This window comes from Aythya marila (assembly GCF_965140915.1).
Source record: "Aythya marila genome assembly, chromosome: 11".
NCBI lineage: Eukaryota > Metazoa > Chordata > Aves > Anseriformes > Anatidae > Aythya > Aythya marila.
The window spans coordinates 2,109,462-2,136,766 of record NC_139052.1 but is presented as its reverse complement, the minus strand read 5'-3'; the positions used below and the strand labels follow the sequence as shown (position 1 = coordinate 2,136,766).

The 27,305-nt window shown below is 40.5% G+C and overlaps 1 protein-coding gene across 2 annotated transcripts; it reads right to left on the bottom strand.

Moving 5' to 3' along the window:
- Positions 1 to 11,731: 11,731 nt before the first annotated feature.
- Positions 11,732 to 27,215, bottom strand: LEO1 (LEO1 homolog, Paf1/RNA polymerase II complex component). 2 transcript variants are annotated; one of them, XM_082768842.1, is made up of 12 exons: positions 27,135 to 27,215; positions 25,744 to 26,469; positions 25,375 to 25,479; positions 24,390 to 24,484; positions 23,810 to 23,955; positions 22,309 to 22,393; positions 21,853 to 21,947; positions 21,433 to 21,567; positions 20,705 to 20,840; positions 20,160 to 20,346; positions 19,803 to 19,900; positions 11,732 to 16,300 (listed from the first exon to the last, which is right to left on the bottom strand). In XM_082768842.1, the coding sequence occupies exons 1-12, from the start codon at positions 27,190 to 27,192 to the stop codon at positions 16,232 to 16,234; spliced, it is 1,935 nt and encodes a 644-aa protein (XP_082624968.1). In that variant the 5' UTR covers positions 27,193 to 27,215; the 3' UTR covers positions 11,732 to 16,231. The 2 variants fall into 2 exon arrangements, with proteins under 2 accessions (XP_082624968.1, XP_082624967.1); XM_082768841.1 differs by having other exon boundaries at positions 11,734 to 16,304.
- Positions 27,216 to 27,305: the final 90 nt, after the last annotated feature.

The following is a 27,305-nucleotide window of genomic DNA, read 5'->3' as shown; positions in this document are numbered from 1 at the left end:
TAAATGTCTTATGAAGACTTCCAGGGATGGGGACTCCACCACTTCCCTGGGCAGCCTGTTCCAGTGCCTCACAACCCTTTCAGTAAAGAAGTTCTTCCTAACATCTAACCTAAAACTCCCCTGGCTCAACTTAAGCCCATTCCCCCTCGTCCTGTCACCAGGCACGTGGGAGAACAGGCCAACCCCCACCTCGCTACAGCCTCCCTTGAGGTACCCATAGAGAGCAATAAGGTCGCCCCTGAGCCTCCTCTTCTCCAGGCTGAACAAGCCCAGCTCCCTCAGCCGCTCCTCGTAGGACTTGTTCTCCAGGCCCCTCACCAGCTTCGTCGCCCTTCTCTGCACCCGCTCAAGCACCTCGATGTCCTTCTTGTAGCGAGGGGCCCAAAACTGAACACAGTACTTGAGGTGCGGCCCCACCAGAGCCGAATACAGGGGGACAGTCACTTCCCTAGCCCTGCTGGTCACGCTGTTCCTAATACAAGCCAGGATGCCGTTGGCCTTCTTGGCCAGCTGAGCACACTGCTGGCTCACATTCAGCCAACTATCCACCATCACTCCCAGGTCCTTCTCTGCCTGGCAGCTTTCCAACCATTCCTCTCCCAGCCTGCAGTTCTGCTTGGGGTTATTGTGCCCCAGGTGCAGGACCCGGCACTTGGCCTTGTTGAACTTCATGCAGTTGACCTCAGCCCATCGGTGCAGCCTATCCAGATCCTCCTGCAGAGCCAGTGGCACTGACTGTTCTGCCCCACAGGCTCCCTGCTGAACAAGTCCCCAGGGAGGCCTCCCAAGCCGGGCTGCAATGCAGAGCCTTCAGACTGCTGCTGTGTTCTGGAACCCTTCAAGGGAAGCTCCTCTCCCCTCTTCTTCCCTGTAAAATAGGTCACTATGTAGAAGAGACGCTTTATGGGAGGCAATCATGTTAATGGCACCTCCTAAAGCTCTGCTTGCCAAGGATACCATTCTGGGGCACCACTAGGACCACAACTTCACTCTATTTACCACAGCCCTTCTCTGTTGGTACAAGGGGACCACTCCCCATCCCTACTAGGGAGGCCTGGCTAGGGAATGAAGATGCAGCTGGGGAGAGCTGTCCTGCTTAGAGGCACCTGAGGGGCAGGGCAGTGCACAACAGCCAGGAACAGGTGCGGAGATCACAGTCTGCCCACAGCTTGTGAGGAAACCACATCTGCAATGCAAATTGACCATGCACCAGCAAGTCATTATCCTGGACAGACCTGCAGGCCTGATCTTCCTTCACTTCTAAAAGGGAAATGGGGATTTTCATGATAAACATTCATGTGGTAGAAGCACTGCTGAGCAGACAACTACTAGACGAGGCATAAACCAAGTATTTAATTAGCCATTCAACTGATTTCCCTGTGTCTTGGGTGTTCCCTGCCACTTGCCACGTGCCCATCCCTGTTATTGCCTACCTCTTCCCAGATCAATGCCCATACCACCCACCAGCATCAGGAGGTATTGCGATGTTGTGTATCCCCAGCAAGCAAACTTCAGCATCAGGAAAGGAAAAGCGCTGCTCCCAAGAGATCATTTCAAATCAGGCAGGTGACAATGACAACCACAGGTGGAAGAAAAGGTCTCTTAAGTGCGCAGTTTTACACAGTGCCCCCAGCATTTGACAAATAATTCCTGTATCAGTATCACGTAAGATTTATACTCATAATTAACCAGAAGCATTCTATGAATAAAGTATCAGTCCCTGGGGAAGAAGAAAAAAAAAAAAGCAAACCCCACAAGCCTGATACTCTGTATGAGAAGGACCTGCAGCAGTACACAAAACATCCATGTCCTCACAGCACAGCTCCTTATGGATCACTCCCTGGAGGGGGAAAGGTCTGTCCAAGCTGCAGGTTCTCCAGACAGCTGGCTTTTCCACAGCACCACTAAGTACAGCATTTGATCATGGTAATGGGGTTACAGGAGGCCTAGAGCAGCTCCAGTGCTGACCTCATTGTGAACCCAGTTCTTTCAGATGGAGACCCTGCAAAGGGTATAAAATGCATCAAGCTGCCAACAGCCTATGTAACTGGGAACACTTCTAAAATCCAGTGTGTGTTTCACCAAAATAGGTTTGTTTTGGTTGAGGTAATATTTGTGTCACTTCAGACAGCAAACAGTCCTCCTACAGAAAACATGAGAGGGGTTTCTCCTCTCCTCACCCAGAGTAGGCTTAAGAATACTCACACTTAAAAAAAAAACAAAAACCTAAAAAGTCCTAAATCACACTCTTTTGAACCTAAATTTCCTGACTTTTACTGCTGTGGTGGCAGGGAGGCAGGAATGAATTACTGGGGTGTACATGAACTTCTTAAACTGCCATGTTGCTGGCAAAGCTCTGTGCAAGCACACACCACAGCACAGCCAGACTCCCGCTCCCCACACCCCCACGGGACCTGCAGGCTTCTGCTGGAGGTCGCCACTCCTGCAGCCACAGACTGTGCAAGTTCAGCTCCAGGCAAAACCAGACAGGTTCACCGAACTCACCTCTCAGTGCATGCCCACACGATCCCTTCTGCTGGCACAACTGCGGTACTGCCCAACCCGTGGGCAAAAAATCAGGAGTAACATCTTTAATGTGAATCATTAGCGGCTCTCAACAGGTCTCTGTGGCTTCACTAACTGAAAGGTTCCAACTTGGAATTGTTCTGAGAACTTCAAGCCTTTAACAGGGCCTCCAGACTCTTACCTGCCTCACCACTCCACCCATAGCACCCTGGGGGTGCTTAGGAACCTTTGTACCCTGCACCAGCCCACCTGCTGTGAGCAAAGCAGGACACAAAGCCCCCCGCTGCAAGCTCCAGCATGGGAGCACACAAACCACCAAGTGGTCAAACAATTACGTGATAAGAATCTGCAACAGTCACTGAATAATTTGTGGGATAAACTATTTCTGGAGCATTTGATCAGCTCCACTGGCTATCGTTATTTTTGCTGAATCAACAGCTCCCATCAGAGCATATGCTCTAGAGAAAACAAGCAGCACTGTGACAGGTTAGGAGATATTTACTAAATTAAATGCACACCCCGCTTGCTCCTCTAAGCCATAATGCAGTACATACATAGAAATCCAAGCAGCTACATGCATATCCTTTCTGAAGTGGCTGTCTGTGCATACACGATCTGTCCCTTCAAGGTTTTTCCATTAACATACCCATGTGCAGAGCTATAAATCAAAATGAAAGGGAACAGAGCAGGCCAGCAGAAGAGCAAGGGAAAGAAAATATATTGTAGGCTGTTTTGCAAAAAGGCTGTGATTAGCTATTATCAGTTAAAAGCACAGTCACAGACAGAGAGATTCAGAGCCTTAGTGGCCTACAATGGAGAGCTAAGTGGAAGGTTAGAGGGAAACAATGCTTTTAGCTGTTCTTGAAAGCAGAAACAAGCGTGACAGGAAGAAAAAAAAAAAAGATTTAAACCATTGATGAACACATACTTATATTCAGAAGTTATGGCAAGCAGAAATAAGGAGACAACAGTATTGACTTCCTTAGAGAAGTCAGAAGAGACAAAGCCAAGTAGGGAAATGCAGCAGCAAAGAACATACAGAATCACAGAATCACAGAATTTCTAGGTTGGAAGAGACCTCAAGATCATCGAGTCCAACCTCTGACCTAACGCTAGCAGTCCCCACTAAACCATATCCCTAAGCTCTACATCTAAACGTCTTTTGAAGACTTCCAGGGATGGGGACTCCACCACTTCCCTGGGCAGCCTGTTCCAATGCCTCACAACCCTTTCAGTAAGGAAGTTCTTCCTAACATCTAACCTAAAACTCCCCTGGCTCAACTTAAGCCCATTCCCCCTCGTCCTGTCACCAGGCACATGGGAGAACAGACCAACCCCCACCTCGCTACAGCCTCCCTTGAGGTACCCATAGAGAGCAATAAGGTCGCCCCTGAGCCTCCTCTTCTCCAGGCTGAACAAGCCCAGCTCCCTCAGCCGCTCCTCGTAGGACTTGTTCTCCAGGCCCCTCACCAGCTTCGTCGCCCTTCTCTGCACCCGCTCAAGCACCTCGATGTCCTTCTTGTAGCAAGGGGCCCAAAACTGAACACAGTACTCGAGGTGCGGCCTCACCAGAGCTGAGTACAGGGGGACGATCACTTCCCTAGCCCTGCTGGTCACACTGTTTCTGATACAAGCCAGGATGCCGCCTGGCAGGAGGAAGGCCTACAGAGGTGCACGGCAACCTCCTGAGGCCATTCAAAGAGAAGATGTAACACAACAGGTTGTCCAAATCAGCACAGAAAAGGAATTCATGTGGCCTATTCCTCCACTTCAGAAAGCAGTTCCTGAGATTTGCTGGGGGAATATTTTCAGGTTTTTACTACAAATATTCCCCAGAGACATCACCCACTTCTACAAAAACTTCCTTCCTTCTTTGTCGCCACCTTACTCCAAATGGCAACCATGAACCACTGTTCTTGTTTTAAAGGCTTGGTGGATGTTCAGAAATAGAAAGAAAAACTGCCGACAGGAATTGCTGACAAGAGGTGATAATTTAATCAACACTGTGATGATCAGGCTTCTTTTGCTAGTGGATGAGTACCTATGGCCCACAAGCCCCCACTTGCACCACTCTCCATGGAAAAACATCTGTAGGATCACTGTTAGATCTGGCAGAAAAATCACTGCTCAATTAGTTTTCCCAAAGGCATGTGGTTTTGGACAAAAGGAATCCCAGCGCATGCTGGGATCTTCAGCTCCAAACACAAATTCCCTTTAGATTCAGGACTAATGATACACAAACTCCCAACTACCAGCTGCACCCAGGCAGCAATCTCATTTTATGCCCTCAATCATGCTGAGATGCCAGCAGGGCTGACAGCAGTGCAGCCTGCTTTGGCATGGTGAATCAGCTCATCGGGCAGCCGGCAATGGTGCCAGCACACACGACAAGGCAGGAGAGCTGCCGTTTGGCTCCAGGAGCAGTTCCTATCTGGGCAAACCAGTGCAACACCCACTTGGTACCTGGCAACGGCAGATTTTTCTCTGCACAACACAGCTGTGAAATACAGGAACCATTTTAAAGCACAACAACAAAGTCACATGTAACAGGTTTAACCAAAGCTGCGTATTTTCCTGCTATGGAAACCGGTCACAAGAATCATAAAGCTGTCCAAGGCGAGAATCTTGTGTGCTACCCTCTCCTAATCTGCCCTGCTCCTTTCTGAAACCCTGAAAATGATGCATGACAACAAGGACTAGTTGTAACTGGTGCAAAGCAGCTACCTAAGCTTTTCACATGAAAACTGTGCCAGTATATTATCAGGAGTCACACCAGAGTGCAAAGGTATTTCCCCTGCCACCTTCAAGTGACTTTGTTAAATGTACAGCCATTACTCCATCTTTGCAAAATGGACTCTCCACATACAGACAGACAACAGACCATAAAGTTGTAAGGCTTTAGGACAGGTTTTTTTGTTTGTTTGTTTCTCCAGGAGTAGTGATAATCCAGAAGCCCAAGCAAATAGGAGCTGGCAAGGCCTCAGTGGTCCACAGCTGAATGCGACAGATACCACCACATTTAGAAAAACTCTCAGAAAGTACCTTTAAGAACTGCAGCTTGGCCTTGTCTGCTAAGAGCAGAAAACCCAGTAACTGCAACTGTAGCAAAAGGTGAGCTGAGATTCAGAAAACCTTTAGAAAACTGAAGTCAGCACAATCATCTCTGGGAAATTACAGATTAAATCCTGTCAGCAGAGTTCACATGGAGATAATCCTGCCTCAGAGGATGGCAGTGGACTAGAGAACCTCTCCAGGGTTCACAACCAAGCCTATTTTTCTATGAACCTGAAGTCGCCGTGTTTTAATGCCCAAGAACCAAAGCACAGAATTCTGTACTGCCCAGTTCTGGCTACCAACAGGACCTCCAGCTGGTCCTCCCGTGTCACATCACAGATCTCACATCCTGACTCTCAGCGAGGTTTCACCCACAGGCCAAGCCCCAGTGCTATCAACAGACTCCAGTCAGTCACAGGAACCTTCTTGGAGCAGAAAAAAAATTGCATCGTCTGAAAAACACCTAAGGGACTGTAACTTATGTAATGTCCAAACATTTTATGTATAGAGACGTAGAGTCCTGCCTTGCAAGATCAGAAACAGACCACACTGAGCTGGACTGATGGCAACAGCAGCCCTGCATGAGGGAGCCCCAGAGCACAAGCAGAGGGCTCCCTGCGGGTTACCCCGCTCTGCATCCCAGGTTGTTGTGCACGTGGAGAAGCACAGCTTGGCTGAATCGGTGGGGTGCAAAGGTACGGAATCCGTGTGTGCAGACACACGAGAAGCATACTTTCTTTGTTGAAACCAAGTATTTTTCAGCCTAAATTGCACTGGTGTGTGTTCTAAACATTTTATTACACAAGTTTCAGATTTTCAGTTTATTTTACAGTCGTCTCTGTTACCAGTTACAAAATAGTTATATTTATATGGTTTTGGAAGAGCCATCTGGAATCACGTCCTGAAAAACATTCTTCTGGCAGCCAACTTGTGTACTTCTGAGTAATTAGCGTGTGTTTAGAAAGACAGGGCACACTTGTTTTTTTTAATTTGCGAGCCCACTTTCCACTAATTACCACATTTTCCAAAGAGTAAGAAATAACATTCTGTGTCTCTCAAACTCAGCTGCATCAAACCCCCGTGTGCAAGACCAAGACAGAATAGATGCTACGGGTGACTTGAACCTGCACTCCCACACACACACCCCCGTCCGTTTGCCTTTGCATGGTTCTGCTACGGCTCTGCCCCACGGGAGGCAGCTTCCAAAGAAGGGCAGAGCGGTCAGAAGCACTGCAATTTCAAACAGCCGCAGCTTCATCCGATAAAGACCCTCTGCTAGATTAAACACCTGCAAAGAGTTCAGCTAATTTCTCAGCTTCCAAAACAAAACATTTTCTTCCATCTATTCCCATACAGCCAGGAACTAATTTTCAAAGTACCCAGGTCCACACCACAGGGTGGACATGTGGACTAGAAGTACCTACTGCCAAGACATTATGGTATCCAATACTGAGAAGGTATCAGAAGAAATATCCAAAGCTAATGTACATACATCCAGAATTCAGCTAAACACTGCTTAGCTTCAAGGTTTTTCAGATCTCCTCGAAACCTTAAGCTTTTCAAGTTTTTGAAACACTTATGCAACCTTATGCAAACATCTAAAAGCCAGACACCTTCAAGATTAAAGGCTGTCAAATAACCCATTTACCTAAAATCTCTAATAATGTTTGAAAGCTATATATTCTTTCAAAATTTTACAATCACACGTTTTAAAAAATGTCTGTCTGCTTCCCAGATTCAGGAATCCCAGACAGGCAGGAATGGATCGTGACTCTTTCCCTCTTTGAAACTGGCTGTGTCAATATTTCAGATTTCGGTATTTCCGAAGTTCAACCCCATAGCTTGCAATGCATGTGTCTTAAACTACCCCTAAGATCTCCAATAGAAATGCAACACCTTGGTTTCTTAACTGTGTTGAAAATTTTGAACTCCCATTTCTGGGTTCCTGGCAATACTAGCCAACCTGCCAGCAGACCCTGAATGACGTTAGCTAACAACAAAAACACGTTTGCCACAGGAAAGCCTGAAGAGGTTTAACAGGACATTGTGAAAAGAATGCAAAAGGAAAAAAAAAAAAAAAAGGAGGGGGAAATAAAGATAGGCTCAAAAGTTTATGAAACATGCCTCAAAACTATTTGTTGTTAAAGTTTCCTTCCACTTATCTGGGAACTGTTCTTTCAAGGCAGTCTAGTGTATTTCAGATGCACACTACTTTCATATACAGTACTACATACAGAAATATGAAATGCCCCTTGTGCCAAAGGCAGCAGGTTCTCAACCTTTTCCAATTCGCAGACTCAATTCTTAATAGTAGTGCTACGTCTTCTACGTATCTGACATAAGGCTATTCACAACAGGCCAGCTCTTCTTAGTTATGTTTTGTGGACCACTTGCAAAGAATTCAGAGACAGAAGTCAGGTTTAAAACCACTGCTTTGTGAATTATAAAGTGAAAGTATTTCTAACAACCATATTACAATCACAACGCATCACACATTTATATAATTCACTTGAAGTAAATCCAGAAGTACCTTTAACAAATTTCACGGTCACATGCATGATGTATCTTTAAATGATCTGAAGAAGCTCAAAGCATCCTGCTTACTCAAAAACTTCAGTAACTGAAGGGAAAGCTGTCCTAAAATTTAAAGAAACGTGAACAAAAGTAGTAAATAACTAAGAAAAATGGTGGGCCTGAAGTCCATTAGTGTCAAATTACAAAACAGCTCAAGTCTTTGAACTGGCAGTGCCGCACTCACAGATTGAGTTTTCCCCAGCATCTAGTAGTGTCATGCTACGGCTAGATCCTAAACCAGACACACACATATGTGGTGGTGCCTGCTATATGCCAGCAGCTACTCCAGATCCAGTGTTTGGAAAAGTATGAGAGCCAGTTAATCCTATTGAGTTCCAGGAGATCAAACAGGATTTGTAGGTGGGTAACACATCCACAGATTAGTGAAATGTTCTCAATTTAAGTGTGGTCACTTTGTGATTATGTTCAGAAAGCATTTTCATCTGAAGATATAAAGATTTTTTTTTTTTTTTTGCTATGTCCAGAGGGATTAGAATTACATGAAGTTCTGAATGTCACACTTAAAACCTGGGAACTGTGCTCATAAAACACCATTCCCTCCCTATCTACCTCTCACACAAATACAGGAAGGTTGGTTAGCCGTACGTAACATCAGCAAAGGGAACGCGGCATCCTTCTTAACAATGAAAACCCCTGCAACATCATCCAGCAGCCCACTCTTCTGAACAAGATCAGAAGGAACAAAATGGCTAAAGATATTATCAAACATAAATTATTTAAGCATACAAAGTCCACACTGGCATTATCTACAATTAATTCATAGTGAATGGCGCAGTGATCTAAATGTCTGACAACTTGGCAAGCAGCTGTATGCCTAACTGAACAGGCAATGAGGGCAGTTAGCAGTTCTGAAGAACTTCCCAGAACTCCCTGCTGATGAGGTCCTTAACAAACAGCTTACATCTGAAATTACTAAGTCCTTGCTCTAAATTGTCTGCACTCTGCCACTACCTTGAAAATAGCAGCACCATTCAGCTCACACAAGAACAGCCTCTGCTCAAGGCAACAGTGAACAAAGGGCTTCCAAAAGAAAAGGCTGTCCACTTAGATCACCAGAAAAATACCCCTCTGTGGACTGAGCTGACTGCTTGCAGCATCTAACCACCAACGTCACCTGAAGGGCAAGAAGGAACCCTTCTGACAGACGTGAAAGAGTCTCCCGCAACACTGTTCCAAAAGCAGAAAATCACTAACAGCAGAGATCCTGGGGAAACATCTAAATGGTTACACTACACATGTACCTAATGATCGACCAGAGAAGCACCGTAAGTAACCTAAACAGATGCACAGATGTTACTTCTGTGATAAGAACAAAGGCTGACAGAGCTGCAGAAAACTCTCAATCTCATTCAGCCAATATAGGGCAACTCCTGCTACCCTTGAACTTTCCCCTACCCAGTAATTTGTTCATCTAATTGCAATAATGTATATTTAAACGCAAGCATCGGTACTTTAATATCCATCAAAAAATTCTGTATTTACAGCAACATCCTACTCAGCACGTCTACAGAACAAGAGCGCCCAGACCAAGTCAGCTGGCTGTCAAGATAAACATCTATTCTGTGTATTTATCTTGCTACCCATGACTAAGCATGACTGTAAGAGAAGAAAGTACTCTTGTATTTAGCTGAAGATACAATCCTACATTGGAGTATTTTAACTATAGCAGTGTCTTAAGGGCACTTTGCTCAGCTGGACTTCTCTTCCTAAGCTAAAGGTTAAATAAAGTGGAAAGTAGAAACTGACCGAGAGCCAGAAAATGCTACTTTTTATAAAGCTGCATTCGTCACTCTGGATGGACACCATTCAAAATCTGCTGATATGGCATCTGTATTGCAGGTTGCTGCCTCGTTCCATAAATCCTTGGAAAAGTTTCACTACAGAGCTGAAATTAATACCGACAGTTACCAGGCATGTCCTGGAACTGCGTAGTTCGTTCAGTGTTGAAATGAGGACCAATTCGTCTTGATAACTTTAGAGAAGAGCCAACAACAAGCGTGTATTTTCTATTGAATACATTTGTCTATCTTTTTCTTCACAAATGTGCTCTACCTGCACATCCTACTTAAAACTTTATTTTCCCAGGGAATCTGATCATCCCTCTTATCTGAAACAAATAAATCTCTTGTTTTTAATAGCAATATCTAGTCACAGTGACAGGTCAAGGCTTCCGTTACCGTTTTCACTAGACATCACATTTCTTCAATCTTTTATAAACCATCCACAAATACTCACCAGGGTCTATAGTATGCTTTATACCACCCTCATTAGATGAATAGACATATTTTGTTCCTTAAGACAGCTTTCATATGCTAGACTGAGTGGTTGAAGTTCATTGGGTTAGGGATCCCGTGTGTTTATTCTGGAAGCTGACCATATTCTGGAAGCTCCGCCATACTTCAGCCTGGGTTGGCTATCCTTCACCATAACCCCAAACATTTCTGAAAGACTCTACCTTGCTCATAAGTCATAAGGAAGGTTCAATAAAGCACTGCTTTCAGCTCCAAGAAGAAAAAATGAACATCAGATACATCCCAAGACAATTCACAGAACTCCAGGGAAGAAAAACAGACAAACATTTTTAGTCAGTAAGCTAACACTCCACTATTTCTGTCCTTGCTATTTAAGCCTTGTTTCATCATCAGTTGTGAAGCTGTAAATTATCATCAATACTTTTTAAAATAATTGTAGGTATTTTGCATTTTTCACCGAGGGGAAAAATACACATTTTCTTCCCAAACACCAGAAAAAAAAAAAAAAAGATATCGAGAGAGTCAATGCAAAATTCAAAATTCAAGCCAATTTGACACACGTAGCATAGAAAGGAGGGTATGGAAAAAAGGATAACACGTTGTGTTAGTGTAACACGTAAAATGCATAAAATGATGCATCATCTAAGAAAACTGTGAAAGATATATCTTTAAAGAAAGAAAGATACCTTTCAGTGTCACGGTTTCCCTTAAACCAACATAAATAAACTTGACTGCAAGAAAGCAGAAACTCCCTACCAATACGAATGAGGTATGAACATGGAAACTCACAAGCTCCCCAGGGTTAGTTTTAAATTACACAACTGTGATTTTGGCACTTGAGATTTTTTTAGTTATTCCTGTGAGGAAGAAACAAGGAAGAAAAAAAAAAAAAAGAAAAAAAAAAAAAAAAACCATCAAGAAAACATGCTTTAGCCATGACACTGGCTTGATCCTTCCTGATCTTCTGTGGGATATACTCCTCCCTTCACAAATATAGCATAAGCTGAGTAGCAGTTTATTTTAAGCTGAAAAACAGGACTGTGAGGTGGCAAGCTCACACGGTTTGAACAGTTATCTCATTCCACACTAGTAAACAGAACTCAAAACTACTGGCATTAAATCCGATCAGCACCAACATGGGACCAACAGCTATAGTAGGATTCTAGATCTCAAAATACAACCCTCAGCCAACCAAGCACAACAACTTCCCCAACAAAAACACTAAATGCAAGTGTACCAAACACCTGAATGGAAGGGATAGAGATTGCAGCTGTTGACAAAAAAAATACATTTATTTCCTTTACATAGTGACCCTTGTAAAATTTCCTGAAAATGGATTTATCGCAGAGATCAACAATGAATCCTAATGTAAGAACACATCCTATACAGAATGTTTACCATACGTCTTTACACTGGCAGATGAAGAAGAAAACAAAACAAACTAACTAAAAACAATCTGCAAATTGCAAATTCATCAGGCTAGGATTAGCATGCCTTTTTCACAGTTATGTTATGAAGTGAGGTATCATGAGAAGACCAGGAAAAGCATAAAACTATATAAAATCAGATATAATTTGATTCAGTCATGGGATATAAAAAAGAGGGTGTGTTAGTTAATACTTTCACTGTTTCGTAAGATTTTATTTACCTTTAATTTACAATACATAAAGAATACAGTATATATATGATTCATGATTATCACTGATAAATGCATGAATGCTATTGCTTCCCAGAAAATTTCAACATAATCCAAAGACATGAAGCTACTTTTGCTGGGAAACAGGCTCTACAACCTTTCATTTCATGACTTAATAGAAAACAAAGCAAGAAACAAAAACACATCTAAAGTTACACTTCGACTTTAATAATATTTTTTTTCAAGTATCATTCCATTAAAGGTTTTAAACCAGAAAAATACTCGTAAATATAAACAAAATAATCAAGAAACCAAGTCTTGTGAAAGTATTTGTGTCAGATTCTGTCAGAGAATCATTTCGGCATGGATTTACTTAATTTTACATCATTTTTTCAGCTACTTAGCTTATATAATACGTCAGAATGCCCAAGAGTTTTAAAGCAATTAAAGATACAAGCTAGTAATCAATACTAGTTTGCAGCTTTTCTCTAAGTCTTTCATGTCCAGACAAGTAGAAAAAAAAACACCCCAGCTCAAATCAAAGGGCATCGCTAGGCAACACTGGGTATTAGTCACATTGCTCGCCTAGAAGCACTTCCAAGTCAAGCCACAGGCAAGTGTCTAAGCATTAGGATAGCCTAGCTAAATTTCATGAGTGTAATGAGTAATACTTCTTATAGCAAATGTTAAAAGAACATTTATCAGAAACAAAATCTCGTCAATCTTTCCCACATAACAATCTCTGTAAGTTCAGCAACACTCAGCTTGATTAGCAGTTTAAAGCCATTAGAAAAACGAGCAGTTTACTAGAACGGGCTGACACCAAGGACTCTTGTGCCTACTGGCTGAAGAATAAATACCCATTACTTCATTGGAAAGTCACTATCTCGTGTTTAACACCTTCCTGTGGCTGCAGCTTCACGTCAGATCTGAGTTAAAACTTGCTGCCACATACAGAGTGTCCTGCTCTAGCTGCTTCCCCCTGCACCACCTCAAGTCACAACCGACTCTTCATGGTGCCAGTTCAGGCAGCTACACCAGTAAAAACAAAACAGAACAAACTATTCATTTACCTCTACAGGGTCAGGTAGGTTTTCAAAGACACCCAAGCAAATGCTTACACCTCTGCCAAAGAAAACATCCTTTGCCCACATCCCCTAAGTCATGACCACACCAACTCACTGGTTTGATGCTCACTTGGCCAATAAAGCAGTTCTGTTGGCTTATATGGTACAAATATCAAACTCAGCAGAAAGTAAGTTTCCTGAGATTTAAGCAAGTTGACATTTCCAAGCCTGCTTCTAGGAAGAGAGGACTGCATGGGCAGCTGCTCCTGTCGGTTGCAGCCCCTTGATCCATCAGATGTGCTCCAGCATGAAAACCATCAAGCTGCACGGCTAGGATGGAGGAAAATGCCTAGTGCAAAATGCTACCCAGCACTAGTAAGAAAACTCCAGTTCAACAACTGGGAAGTATACAGCTGAAGGATATAACTGAAACAGCAAAACTATATAGCCAAGAACAGCTTTTAAAGACAGTTTCAGGAGAATTTATCATACGTCCTACCACTAGCCAGAAAATCTAGTACTCGGCTTCATGCCAGCTCTTCAAAGAAATCTATTTTTGGAAGTTGTCCAAGTCATGCCCTTTCTGGATAAGGTATTCTGATCAGGTAGTACAAAAGTAAACTAAACTCAACCTACTTTCTCTTTCCTTCTCCTTATATATTTTAGTTTCGGATTAGTATTTTTAATTTGGTTAAGAAGAATCAATTCCAAGCAGTTTTCACATACTTGGAGGCTAGAAAAAGAGAGCAAAATTGCCCTTGAGTTAAACAAAACTGTGCATTAGACTAACAACTAACAAATACTGTAGATAAGACAAAGTTCATTCAAATGACTTTAATTACAAGGTGATTGCTAAACCCATTTAAGCTGAAATAATATTTTCTAAAATTCCATGTTTTAATAAGACTTAAAAGAGTAATGTACAAAAGAAGACAGTATAAAAAAAAGTACTTCTTTTAATCTTTGTAATCCACAAAAAGCCTCATTTCTGGAAGCTGAAGTGAACCACTTGCTAAGTAAAGGCTTAGTTAGCATCAAACCTATGAGAGTGATTAAAACATTTTCACTCTTAGGAGTGTAGTACAAATAGCCAACGTTTTAATTAAACTGACATTTAAGCAAACACATCATCAGTGAAATGGTGGTGTATGTTTTGCATTGTAATTTAAGAGGTATCTGGGAGGCTTTTACATGAAAGTACAGCATGTTGTATCCATACAGCATAAGAAACAATTCCCTTTCTCTACAGCTGGCTTCTTCCTGAGAAGGTTACAAATGAAAAGCAGGTAACCTCATGTAAGGAACCAGACTCCCAGCAGAGGTCTTAACCTAAGAGGATTACAGGGTCAAAATTCCAGCAGATGGAGAAAGGTTTTATCTGCACACTGAAGAGACACAGGAACTCTTGGTAACAGTTATTAAAAAAAAAATAATAATTTAAATTCTTAGGCACTCAGACTTCTAAGTAGAAATTTTTCACTTCGTTTTCATATTTGCAAGTGTCTACACTGCAGTCAGCTGCTCAGCAGAATATGTTAACACACGCAGAGCTCTGTGCTACTGCAGCTAGAATGCTTCCCACACTTTCCAGGCAGGAAAAATGGAGGTAGAGTACTTCAGTAAACTGTTAGCCTAATTAAACACAGAAAAAGCAAGATGTCCAGGTTAAATGCTGTATCTCGAAGAATCAGGGAATGTCAGACAGCAAAATGCTCACTATGAGGCACTTGAACCCTTCTATCATTTTACAGAAAAGCAGAATTTAGCTGGGGAGGAGAGAGATGTGTAACAATTATTCTTACATAATTATTAGCTACTTTATGTTATGTTACGTAACACAAATCCATATAATAAACTTTTCATAGCATCAGTCAACGCTATCATTAAAAGAGCACAGCATTAAGCTGTGCTTTCTGCTACCTCTTTGAAGTCACACACTCTGTAACACTGTGTGAAAAATCAGTTAAAAAAACCAGCAACGATAACATCTGAATGCTATCTCACCAACAAGGGAAACTACACATGGGAAGTTTAATCTTAAAAAGAAAGTGTGGTAAAGATCAGATATTCCTTGTAGCCTTTCCCTGCTTTACAACTGGCATTTGCACAATCAAATAAGGTGTTTAAAAATAGCATAGAAGCAGCAATGATTCTGTCCATAACATTCTCCTCCACTAACGTTGCAGCTAAACCAATCTATTTATAAAACTGACCAGGAACAATGGGCAATAGCACCATAAGGATTATATGAGACTATGAAACGGTATTACTAGGATGTACATTCACAGTGCGACTCACTGCACTTTTTAAAAGAGACTTTTATGTACTTGCAGAAATTTGCACGGTTTGTTTAACTCTGACATTTACATCACTAGCATATGATTAGTATTATTTTTAATGCTCAGGCAAGACGTGGATTTTCATTCTGGGCTTCAATTCATGGAAACAGAAATGTCTTAGGTGAGCAGTTTACTACTCTAACTACAGAAACTTCACAGTTTACTCAGACATGATAAGAAATAGTTTCAGTCAAAAAATCCCCAAATATGCCAGCATAGTAATGTACTGTCCACGGTCCACAGTAAATAAGGAATGCCTAGGAAAAAAACAGTATTGTACTGTACCACTCACGTTCTTCCAACTCTTCTGTACAAATGATAAGTTTTTTCTCCATATCCTCATTGGAAACACTTGTAATTTAAGCATTCTGTGTGAAGATTATGATTTCTTCTAATAAACTCAGTAAAATTACTGATTTATTCTATCACCCAACCAATTACTGAAGTTTTCAAAACTGAAATGTACCGTACATGATAAAAAAAAATAGCACTGTGATGATCTCTGGTGCAGCAGCTGCTGCAGTAAGACAAGACTTTAAAAATTAGAGGGAAAAAAAAAAAAACAAGAACAAAAAAAACACACTTTATTCACACCAGAAACAGAGACTTCATTGGAATTTTCCATTATCAAAATAATCCCATTATGGCTACTTACATCTTTGCTGTAAGAGAACTGTACAATATATATAAATATATATATATATAAAGCAACGTTAGTGCTTCCTCATTATTAATCATCATCATCTTCTTCTTCATCGCTGATCACATATTTCTTATGCTTCTTACTTGCTTTGTCATCATCCTCTGCTTTTCTCTTTCCAGAAGGTTCACCTTCCTGAAGGTGAGAAAGGACAGAAAAAAAAAACACAAATGATATTTCAGGCTAAAATACTCAGAAGAAAAGCAGACAACAATTCTTTCCTAGAAGAAAAGCAGAATTATTAGTTCTAGTCTTCCCACTTCATGCTACTGTAACAACAACAAAAAAGTAAATCAGCAAGAGTTTCTGTTTTGTTTGTTGTTGTTTTTAAACAAACAAACCACACTCTAGCATCAAGGAAAAAAACTGATGAGAAACCACTAGTACTAAGAATCAACACCACAGCTTACAGTCTGAGAAATATAAGTGTAGGAGGCTTTGAAGAGATGGTCACAGGAACTTAAATCATTTAGACTTCAGTTACTCACCAGAATTCATGAGGAGCTAGATATTACTCGATCAATTGAGGTAACATCAATTTACAGATAGCTTGATTGTTTTTTTATATTTAAAAATAACTCATAACATTTAATTCAAATGCTAAAATATAGACACTAACGCATGGAGTGAACTAAAATCTAGTGTTTTCCTGTATGTAAAACGCTTAAGGAGGCATGGTGGGATACTTGTTGATCTCATATTTTTCTACCTAAAAACTTGAAGGAAAACATTTAACTTCACGATACAGATACAAGTCTTGTCTTCGTTGAAAAATCAACCCTAATATCAGAAATAAGCGAGTGGTTCACAATGCAGAGCTGTAGAACAAATACTGAAACTGGATTAAAGCTTTTTGTTTTAATACAAGAACTGTTTGTTTTAATACAAGGACAGAGAAAACCACAACAAAACATCGGATTCTGATTAACTAACTGGCCTACAACACATTTCTGAATTGCTTCCCTTTACCTCATCTACATTTTGAATTCAACATTATTTTTTTTTTGTCATACTGTACTTCCAGTTAATTACCTGTTTGAAAGCAATACCATAACGACTTTTACAGGCTGGATGACCAATTTCTAGCACCTAAATATGAAGTCAGTGGGGTGATTGTTAATTTAAACACATGATTTAACCTGCACTGATGTAAATCCTTCTAAACAGCAATTTGATTCAGAACACTATGAAGACATTTGCTCACACTACAAGCAATTAGTTGCAAATGAAAAACTCATCAGTTTGGAAACAAAGAATAAGCAGTAACTTGATTATTGCTTAAAAAGAAGTGTTTTAGAAATACCCTCAGTTCTAAGTAACCTCATCTCTTTTTCCATTATTTTTTTAATTTATTTTTAAGAGCAACACACATTAATTGGATTTTAAGAAGCAGCAAAAGACAACACAGCCTTTTGGAATTTTAATGAATTACTTTTTATTCAAAGCATTTTCTTCTATATTTACAGTAAATTAGTATGGCGAGAATCTGAATTATGGAAGAATTTTAAGCATGGGAAACAGAAATTAGTATGGGTGGGAAATCTCAATCATAGCTACTTCCTCAGAACATTTATTCTCTTTAGTGATATGGTTTAGCGGGGACTGTTAGTGTTAGGTCAGAGGTTGGACTCGATGATCTTGAGGTCTCTTCCAACCTAGAAATTCTGTGATTCTGTGATAATCTTGCTAGGTTATTGTTAAATGATTCACCTTCTTCTTTAGCAGGCTATCTCCATTAATTACAGCAACAATAAAGCCACTTGCCATGTGATGATAATGTGCATTAATAAAAGGTTGATGTTTTCAGTAGTGGTAACAAATTGTTATTAGGAGGGAGATTTGGGCTGTGTTGTTGACTGACAGCACATAAAAGCAAGTCCGTGTAGGAGGAGTTCATTGTTTCACATATGTGGATACATATTAAAAAAATATATATACTTCCTACCTGCTGACTGAAAATAAGTAGTTAGGCTATCCAGATTTATTCTCCTGAAGTTGTAGCACCCCTCTGTGGCCCTAATCGGAATATTGCCTTTACATCATGTAACTGTAAAATGGAGGCTACCATTCTCAAGCAGCAGAGAAGTCCAGTTGACTAGATCCTTTCTTTTCAGAGACTAGAATTGCAAAATCCTAACGTTGATTGCTACATTATAAACTAACAGCTAGTAGTGTCTTGTCAATAAAATAATTAAATAAATAATTTCTACTAACAGACACTAGCAGAGCTCTCAAAATTACAGTTTTGTCTACAGGCCTGACTATGGCTTTCTGAAAGATTAGTCATATTTTTCCAAAATACTAGATTTTCCTCAATAACTAATAACAAGCCAGGATCTATGAATTTCAAAGAAAAACTCATTTTCACTCCTGCTTCATAAAACACTTGCATATTAGTGCAAATACTCAGCAAACAATATAGGAGGAATAGCATCACAGCAGCAAGAACATACGTTCAGAATGTAGCAAACATCTCAACAGGCTGGAAAATACCTGGCAAGAAATTTACAGGAAGCACAATACAGAAATGGAAATGACAGAAATCTTACTCCTCAAAACTCAAAATTTCTCATATTAATGTGTCATAGTGAAAACTATGTCATAAATTGCTCATTTAAACAAAACTTCAGAGATTCAGCAGCTGTGATTAAAGACGTCCGACATGCATTCTCTAAAAGGACATACTGCAAGCTATACTGCCAAATTGTTCTTTTAAGATGCTTTATTTTGGAAGCCTTTAAAATTCAACAGTAAGATTTGAGCCATTTCAGCAGCTGTTAGAGTAGCATACTGGACATAACAATAGGAAAGCACTTAAAAGAAATCTGGGACAATAACTACGATGATTTTAACAGTTACAATTAAAATAATCTCTTAAGGGAAATAGTGATATAAAACTTTCAATAAAGAATTGAAAAATATTCCACAACCTTCCTGGTTCCACTTCTAATGTTGAATGAAAATAGGTAAGTTTCTAATCTGAAAAATGGTAACTGTCAATCTTAAAATGCACTGTTAAACACCAGCGTGGTATCTGAAGAAGCAACGTTGCTGGAACAAAAACTCAAGATGGGATATACACAAAGATTTGTTTGCTTATACCTAGCACTGATAAGTTACAAACCAAAAAAAAACCTGAAAATTTAAAAGAGGAAACAGCACTACTACTCTAGCTAACAGTTAACTTGATAGTGGTGTAATGCTTTGGATGATTTTCAAGTGATGGATAACATCTGTTTAGCATCGGATTAACTGCACCTTAGGGTTTTTGTTGTTGTTGTTGTTTTTTAAATCTTCTATTTAAAAAGGAGTAGAAATGTTATATGAAAACTCTTCCTTTGTTTTCACAATAAACAGGAGAGGACCTTGTAGCTTAGGAAACAAGACTGAACCATCTTTTAATCAGCAATAGTAATAGTGACTTCCTTCAGATATCACTCAGGTCTATGAACTGACATAGCAAATAAGAAATTGGCATGATTAATTACTGTTGACAGCATGCCAAGTCAAATACTACATTCATCAGAGCATAAATGAAACTACAGAAGTCTCAGCTTTAAAAAATGGATTAAGCGCAGGAAATGTTCCCGACTCAAAATGAGTACCTTTTTCAGAACAAAATCATTTTCTTACCTCATCACTAGTCAGTTTCTTTGCCTTGAGTAGTCTTTGTGTTTTATCTTCATCTGAGCCCTCATCGCTGTCAGAAGAATAGATTCTAGCGCGTTCCTCTACAGGAAAAAAAAAAAAAAGAAAAAGGTATTTATCTGAAATTGGTCAGGAAAAAGACATTATAAAAAATGCTTCTCTTAGTCTCACAAAAGGCTCATGGAATCTAACCCCATAAAGGAAATAAACTTACACAAACTGAATTTACGTTTCCTTATGTATCAAATTAAGCAGTAAAACACAGCCTTACCAGGACTCTCTTATGAAATCAATCCGTCTGAATTACATAAATCCTACTTGTCTACTGGTAAGGTTTATTACCTCTGATGCCACCTTTATATCTGTTTTTGATAGCAGCTAGACTAATAGCATCATCTCCCTCATCCTCTTCTTCATAGCGATCAGGTTCTAAATAATTTGCACTCAGACCACGCTGGTGCTGCTTCTCCCGCATTCTTCGCTGCTGAGATTCTCTACGAATGGAAGCTCTTAATCTCTCCTCTTCTTTCTGTCCAAAGAAAGAAACAAAATATGAAGATTGAGGGGAAAAAAAATAATAAAATACTCAGAGTATCTTGTATTCTGCTGTAGCTTTTGAAATCATTTCACAGGAGTGGAAAGACTGTACCTAAAACTGATTTTTTGTAAATGTAAGGTAATGCAATTTCAAACAAAAAAGACTGCATGCACAAACTGCACCCATGGTTCACTACTCTTACCTATAAAACTACTCTTACCTACAACTCAGCGGACTCTGTTTTTCAAAAATACATTAAATGTTCAGAAGTGTTCAGCTAGATTACAGTTGTGATTATTCTTTTTTTTAAGATTAAATCATCAGATAAACAAGTTCTATGTGAGAATACCTTAATCATTTCTGTCCGCTGAGACTCTGGATCACGACCTGCCATTGGCAAAATACGAATTTTCTGGGTCTTTGAACATCTATCTGCCAGAGACAAAGTCATCTTCCTGTGAGTGGCGCTGTCTGTAGAGTGTGGCCTGTTGGAGAATTTTTATGGGTTAAATACTTCTAAAAAGAATTTATCAATTTTCAAATGACAGTTGCAGGGCAGGAAGACTTAAGGTTTCAAAGATTCATCTGCACAAAAGTAAAAGCATTATTACTATTATTTTAAATCTTGTGCACTATAATAGCTACTGGAGACATCAATTCCTCTCAGCAAACTGGCTGCAGTCCACCACCACCCTAAATAATCATCCTCACATTTCACTGCAATATCCCAAGGCACAGTCACCATCCTGATGGCCATCATGCATCACAAGAAAGGTTAATTTCAGAGAATATTAATATTCTGATTCACATGAGGACTTGCACTTAAAAATAAAATTAAAATTTATAAAAAAAAAACAAACATGTAGTCTAGATACTGCGGTGAACAGCATATTAGCCTTTCAGACTGGGAAACCTACCTGAGGAAAAATCTTTCCCAAATATGCATAAAAGAGCACATTCTTATAAAACAGCTAAGCTCTGGAGGTTTACTAATTTGTACCTTTAATCTTTATGTACTAGTCACAACATTTATTTGCAAAAATACTAACATCATTTGATATGGAATATTGTGTTTACCTGAAGGTTAACTTTGTCTTGAAGACAGCCTGTCCTTGTAGACCTGTCCCTTGTCTGATAAACAAATGGTTGTGATCTCCCTGCAGTGGTGCCTTGTACACGTCAAAGACCTCATTTCCCAAGTGGAGAGACATGCTTAAAAGAGATTCATATTATCAGTTACTTGATAAAGTCACTGCAGTCTATTTTTTGCCTCGTTTATAAAAAGAGAAAGCCTTCACATTTCCTTTTTGTATACAGCCAATAATTGTATTTCAATCCAAATGAAGCAAAGCATAAAATTTTCAAAGCACCGAGACTAAAATAATTTCTGCTATGCAGAACTGACAGTGAAGTTTGTTGACCTTTCAATTTTGCACGCCACGGCATTTCACTGTAAAAACAACTGTATTCCTTCAACAGCAAGAAGTCCAAACCAACCTTCCATCCGACCACTTGACTATCCGGGCATTACTTTCTCTAATCTCATTCCCTTCCTCATCTCGACGCATCCGCCACCGTATTGTGTTTTCTACCTGTCAGAACATAAACTCCGTTTTAATTCATAGTTTAACTAATAGTAAGGAATATTCTGGTAAAATACTCTCTATAAAGATCGAGAATTACAGTTAGAAGGATTACTCAATTTACTGTATGATGCAAAGAAACAAAGGTGAAAGGGATGGCTTTTACAGATGAAATGCAGATCTGAAGGGTTTGTTTGTTTGTTTTAGCATTACGAGAACTCAGCAACCTTCCTCAGCAGTGAACTGGTCCACGCCTTCATAACCTGAACCATAAGTCAAAACACCATTCTAAAATACCAGAAATAGACTTTGAAGAAATGTGGCTATTTGAGCATAATAGAGGAAAGTAAAATTAATATTAATATTATACCTTGAGTTTTAACCTAGTTCTACCTTCTTCATCAAGCATCTCCTCATCTTCAAATTCATCCTCATAATACTGGGGATCAAAGGGTCTGTAATAAATTATACAATAGTCTTTACTCTTCTAAAAAATAAGCCAGATTGTTCTTGTGCAAAATAACAGGTGCTTGAAAGGTTTAAACTATACACTGCACACAACAGTAGGCACTGCAGCTGTGAGACAGCCATTTCCACACTAATGTGATTTACTGCATTGATTCTACACCACAGGAGTCCTACCCAAGTGTCTTCACTACCATCAATTACAGCCACTTTAACAGACCCTCTAAATGGCTCTAGCTAAAGCAAGCAAGTCTGCCTCAAAAAGGTTTCCTCGGTATCAACATGATGAAGTCAGGGTTAAATTTACAAATAAATACACATAATTTTATACAGGGAAAATCAAAATGAAAATCTTTTATAAATGTGGTGAGCTATAGATTTTCTCAGAGCACAATCTTTTTAAATTTGAATCTGAGAATCAACCAAACAGAAATAAAGAGACTGTTCTTTTTCTTCAAAAAGAAAACCAAACCTAAACAAAACAAAAACACAAAACACCAAGAACCTGACAGCTGGGGAAAATATAAGCCCATTCAATAGCTTAATAGTTTCAGGATCGCTTGCAATGGAAAGAAACAATAATCAGGCTCTGCTACTGTAAAATTCTACTTTCAGTCCTGTCTGACCCCAGTGATCTTCAGGACATCTATCACTGATTACAGCCACTAACTGAATTCTTAATAGTTCTCTCCTTATACAGTCTATAGCACGAAAGCTAGGGAGAATGATTTAACTCAGGTATGACAGAAACAATACCATGCTGCCAGGCAAGAAGAATAATTAAATAATCCAATACAGTTCCTAACAGAACACCTGAAGAGATGAAATTAACAGCAGTTTACTAGAGGTGCTGATGGTGGGCTTTAGGGCCACATTTAACATCACAAGCAACTCTATTAATCTGTTTTGTTTCTTCCTCTGAATTCCAGAAAAATTCTTTTGCTTGGGATAGGTAAAAAGTAAAATAAGTAACCACTGTCCCTTTTAATACTTAAATACCACATTTAGCACATGCAGGAAAAAAAGAAGCTTATTCTAAAATTCAGAATTTTTTTTATCACTCAAAAGTGCATAAAGATTCAGTGTGTTTGGCTTTCATGTCTCTGAGAGACTCAGACTTCGTTACTTTCAGTTAAATCATACATACGTATACTTGTATGATTTTAAAGACAAATTTTATTCAATCAGGCTGAACTCCAAGCTTCTAACATAGTTTCTCAGTTCTTGATTAGCTCACAACCAGGCAAGTATTACTATTGACTTACCATCACTAAAAGTATGCACCTTAATGTTAACCATTTTAAATATGACCAATAGATTTAATCTTATTGCTAAAACAAAAACAACATAGTGCAACACTTAAAAAAAAAAAAAAAAAACTTATCATGTATTTAATACAGAATTACCTGGGCTCCACACTAAGGAAGTTGGGCAGCTTCACAAAATACAAATCATTACCCAAGTCTGTGTTTACTTTTGGTATTTCAACCTCTATTCTTGTCTCTGGAATAGGCTCTTCTTCCTGCTGTTCTTGACTCAGCCCATTCTCATCCTAAGGACAAAAAAGCACAATAAGCAAAAGTGAAAAATGTCAGTCTGTCTCCTGGTGCTGTAATAAGCATTTATATTTTGCCTGAAGAAAAGCCATCAATATGCAGAGAGAGATCAGAAAGCTTCTGATAAAAACACTTCCACCATTTCCGTGAAAGCAATCCAATTCAGCATTTTCATATGATGCTTAAAAAATTTCAAATATCAGCACAAACTCAAGAAACCAAAGACAACGGAAACAGCAAAAGAGCTGCCACGCAGTTTTCAGCTACGGATGGAAGAATCTGTGGGATAGCTTTTCTCAGATTTAAAAAATAATAATAATTAAAAAAAAGCCTAATGTTTTTCACTAAAACATTACCAAACTCAATCAACATTCCAGACTTCAAAGTGGAATGGCAGCTTATTTCTTTCAAACGTCACACGCCTACTCACAATGGGCTGTCCTGGAGTTGGTGGTTTGTCTTCTCCATCACTGCCTGAGGAAATGTCATCTGCACCTCCAAACAGGTCCATGACATCTGCATGTTCTTGAGGAGAAAAATTACTATTTTAAATACATATATATGGAAACACACACACCTATATACAAGTGCAGAAAAAAGGATCACATCCTTCATTCTTATTACCACTTAAAATCACCTACAAAGATTAAAAAAACGCTAATGTTCACAAAACACGGATTATTTTCCTATCTTGCAAGAAAATGCTTCCCCTTGTGTTTTTAAGCTGAAGATTCAAGGTATGTTTTCCTGGAAAGACCCTATCAAATGTAAGAATCTAGCTGAAAAATTATGACAGAAGAATCAAGAGTCTAAGTTTGTCCTCAAGTTCATACAATTTAAATACAAAGAACAATTTAAATATACATAAAAAACAACTTTGCTGCACATTTTGGAAATTTTATTTCTCATTAGAATCAACGCCTTTTTCTCAGCTAACTAAATGTCATAAAAAAAACAGTATAGGCTTTCTCAGGCTCTTCTGATAACATACACCATGTCTTGGTGTCTTCTGGCAACAGCTCATGAACCAGCACTCACGAAAGAAAAGCTCCATCTTTCACAGAGGAAACTGAGAGATTGGCAGAGCTAAGTAGGAATAATCAGCAGACATACAGCGTGTGTTTTCCCCCTGCAGTGTTCTTGCTGTGCCATTTTGTCATTTCCATGGCACTACAGTTACTCCATATAGAAAACGCTATCAATTGTATCAAATGTAGAGCTTAGGGATATGGTTTAGTGGGGACTGTTAGCGTTAGGTCAGAGGTTGGACTCGATGACCTTGAGGTCTCTTCCAACCTAGAAAATTCTGTGATTCTGTGATTCTGTATCAAGTCCCACAGCAGATGAATGGTGTGCTTAAGATGAGAATTAAAAGACAAATGAACCGAAGCCCACAAAACAACCCCACCATTTACCTTTCTGTCCTTCTGTATCACTGTCCGCCTCTGAATCTGACGCAATTGGTTTCTTTCTCTTCATTCGCAGAACTTCATCCTCGCTATCGCTACCTCTTGCAGACTCTACCAAGGAGCATAATGACTCACAGTAAATCAAGAATTTTGTTGCACATACTTCATAATTCCTTTGTATTATTAAATTTGATTCAGATGGAAAGGAATTTAAATGGGCTTTAAAAAAGCGTTATAAAGATGACTGTAATTAAAAGCTATGTGATTAATGACTTTACATTTAAGTTGGAATCTTGTCAAGCCAATATGAAGTAAACAATAAAGATCAAAACAGGCCTATAAGAAGCAAATCATTACCCCTGTATTTGGTCCTACCAGATTTCCGCTCTTGTTCCTCCTCATCAGAGTGCTGGGCCCTTTCATCATCATCAGAGTTCTGCACCTTCTCCTCGTCAGAATGCTGGGCCCTTTCATCATCATCAGAGTTCTGCATCTTCTCCTCATCTGAGGCCTGCGGCCTCTCCTCCTCATCGGAGTTATGCATCTTCTCCTCGTCAGAGTTCTGGGCTCTCTCCTCATCATCAGACATCTGCGGCCTTTCATCTTCATCAGAGTTCTGCACTTTCTCCTCATCGTCAGAGTTCTGCTGCCTCTCCTCATCATCAGAGTTCTGCTGCCTCTCCTCATCGTCTGACTGATCACTCTTGTCCTCCTTGCCCCACTTCTCATCCTCTGAATGTGCCTTTTCAGAACCATCTCCCTCTGAATGATGACTGCCTTCATCTGACCCGTGCCCTCGATCATCCTCCTCATCGTCGTGAGCAGCTTCTGAAGCACTGTGCTGATCCACGTCTGACTGATCATTATCTTCATGCTCAGAATGTCCTGAGGCTTCAGAGCGATTGTACGATCTGTCAGAGTGGTTGTCGCTGCCTGTATGATGGGATGCTCCCTCATCCTCACTGTCATCTCCAAACAGTTCTTTATTACTAGGTTTTATTGCCTCCCTATCATCGTCCTGGTCACTGTCGCTTCCAGAAGCGTTACTACCAGAGCCAGCATTCTCCTGATCGGAATCAGATTCGGATCCAGAGTCGGAATCTGCAAAACAGACATCGCCCTTTTAAACACTAAATAAAACATCCCTACAGGGAGCCTCACAAGATGAGTATCGATTTAAAAAAATAATAATAATAATAATAAAAAAAAAAAGAAACAGCAACAACAGAGATCTATAAGAAAGAAGCACGTAAGTTACCTACGACAACAAAATAGAAGGTGACCTGAAATGAAAGGCGTAACGAAACCTGACAGGCGCCACGTTAAGGTCTCACCACCAGCTGCCGAACAAGATCCCGAAGTTTAAAAGGAATCAGTAATTACACAAAACTGGAAACAGCGAGAATTTTAACCACGTAGCGGCACAGTTTATGAAACCTTTCACGCCTCAGACCGCCGCCGTTCCCGCAGACCCAGCTCCCTCCCCTGCAGCCTCTCTCCGCCCCGGCGGGCCGCGCTTCCAGCCGGGCAGCACAAGGCGCGCCCGCCCCGCGCAGAGGGGGACGAACCCCTCCAGCGCCCGGCCTAACGGCAGAGCAGCGCCCGCCGGGCAGCGTCCCGACACCGCCGCCCCGCTCCCCGCCCTGCCGGCGGACAAGCGGGGCCGCTCCCGGAGCCGGGCTTCCCCGAGCCGGGAACCGACGGCCTCGCCGGCCCGGGGGGGGCGAGCGGCAGCGGCAGGGCCGGGCGGGGCCGGCGCCGCGCACCTTTCTGCTCGGCCTCCGAGTCGGCGTCGCTGCCGAAGAGCTCCTCCATGTCGGCCATGGCCGGCGCCGCGCAGTGACGCGTCCCGCAGAGCCCCGCCGCCCACCCCCGGCTCGGGGCCGGGCCCGCGCACGCGCCCTCCCCGCGCGGGAAGGCGGCCTCGGGCAGCCGCC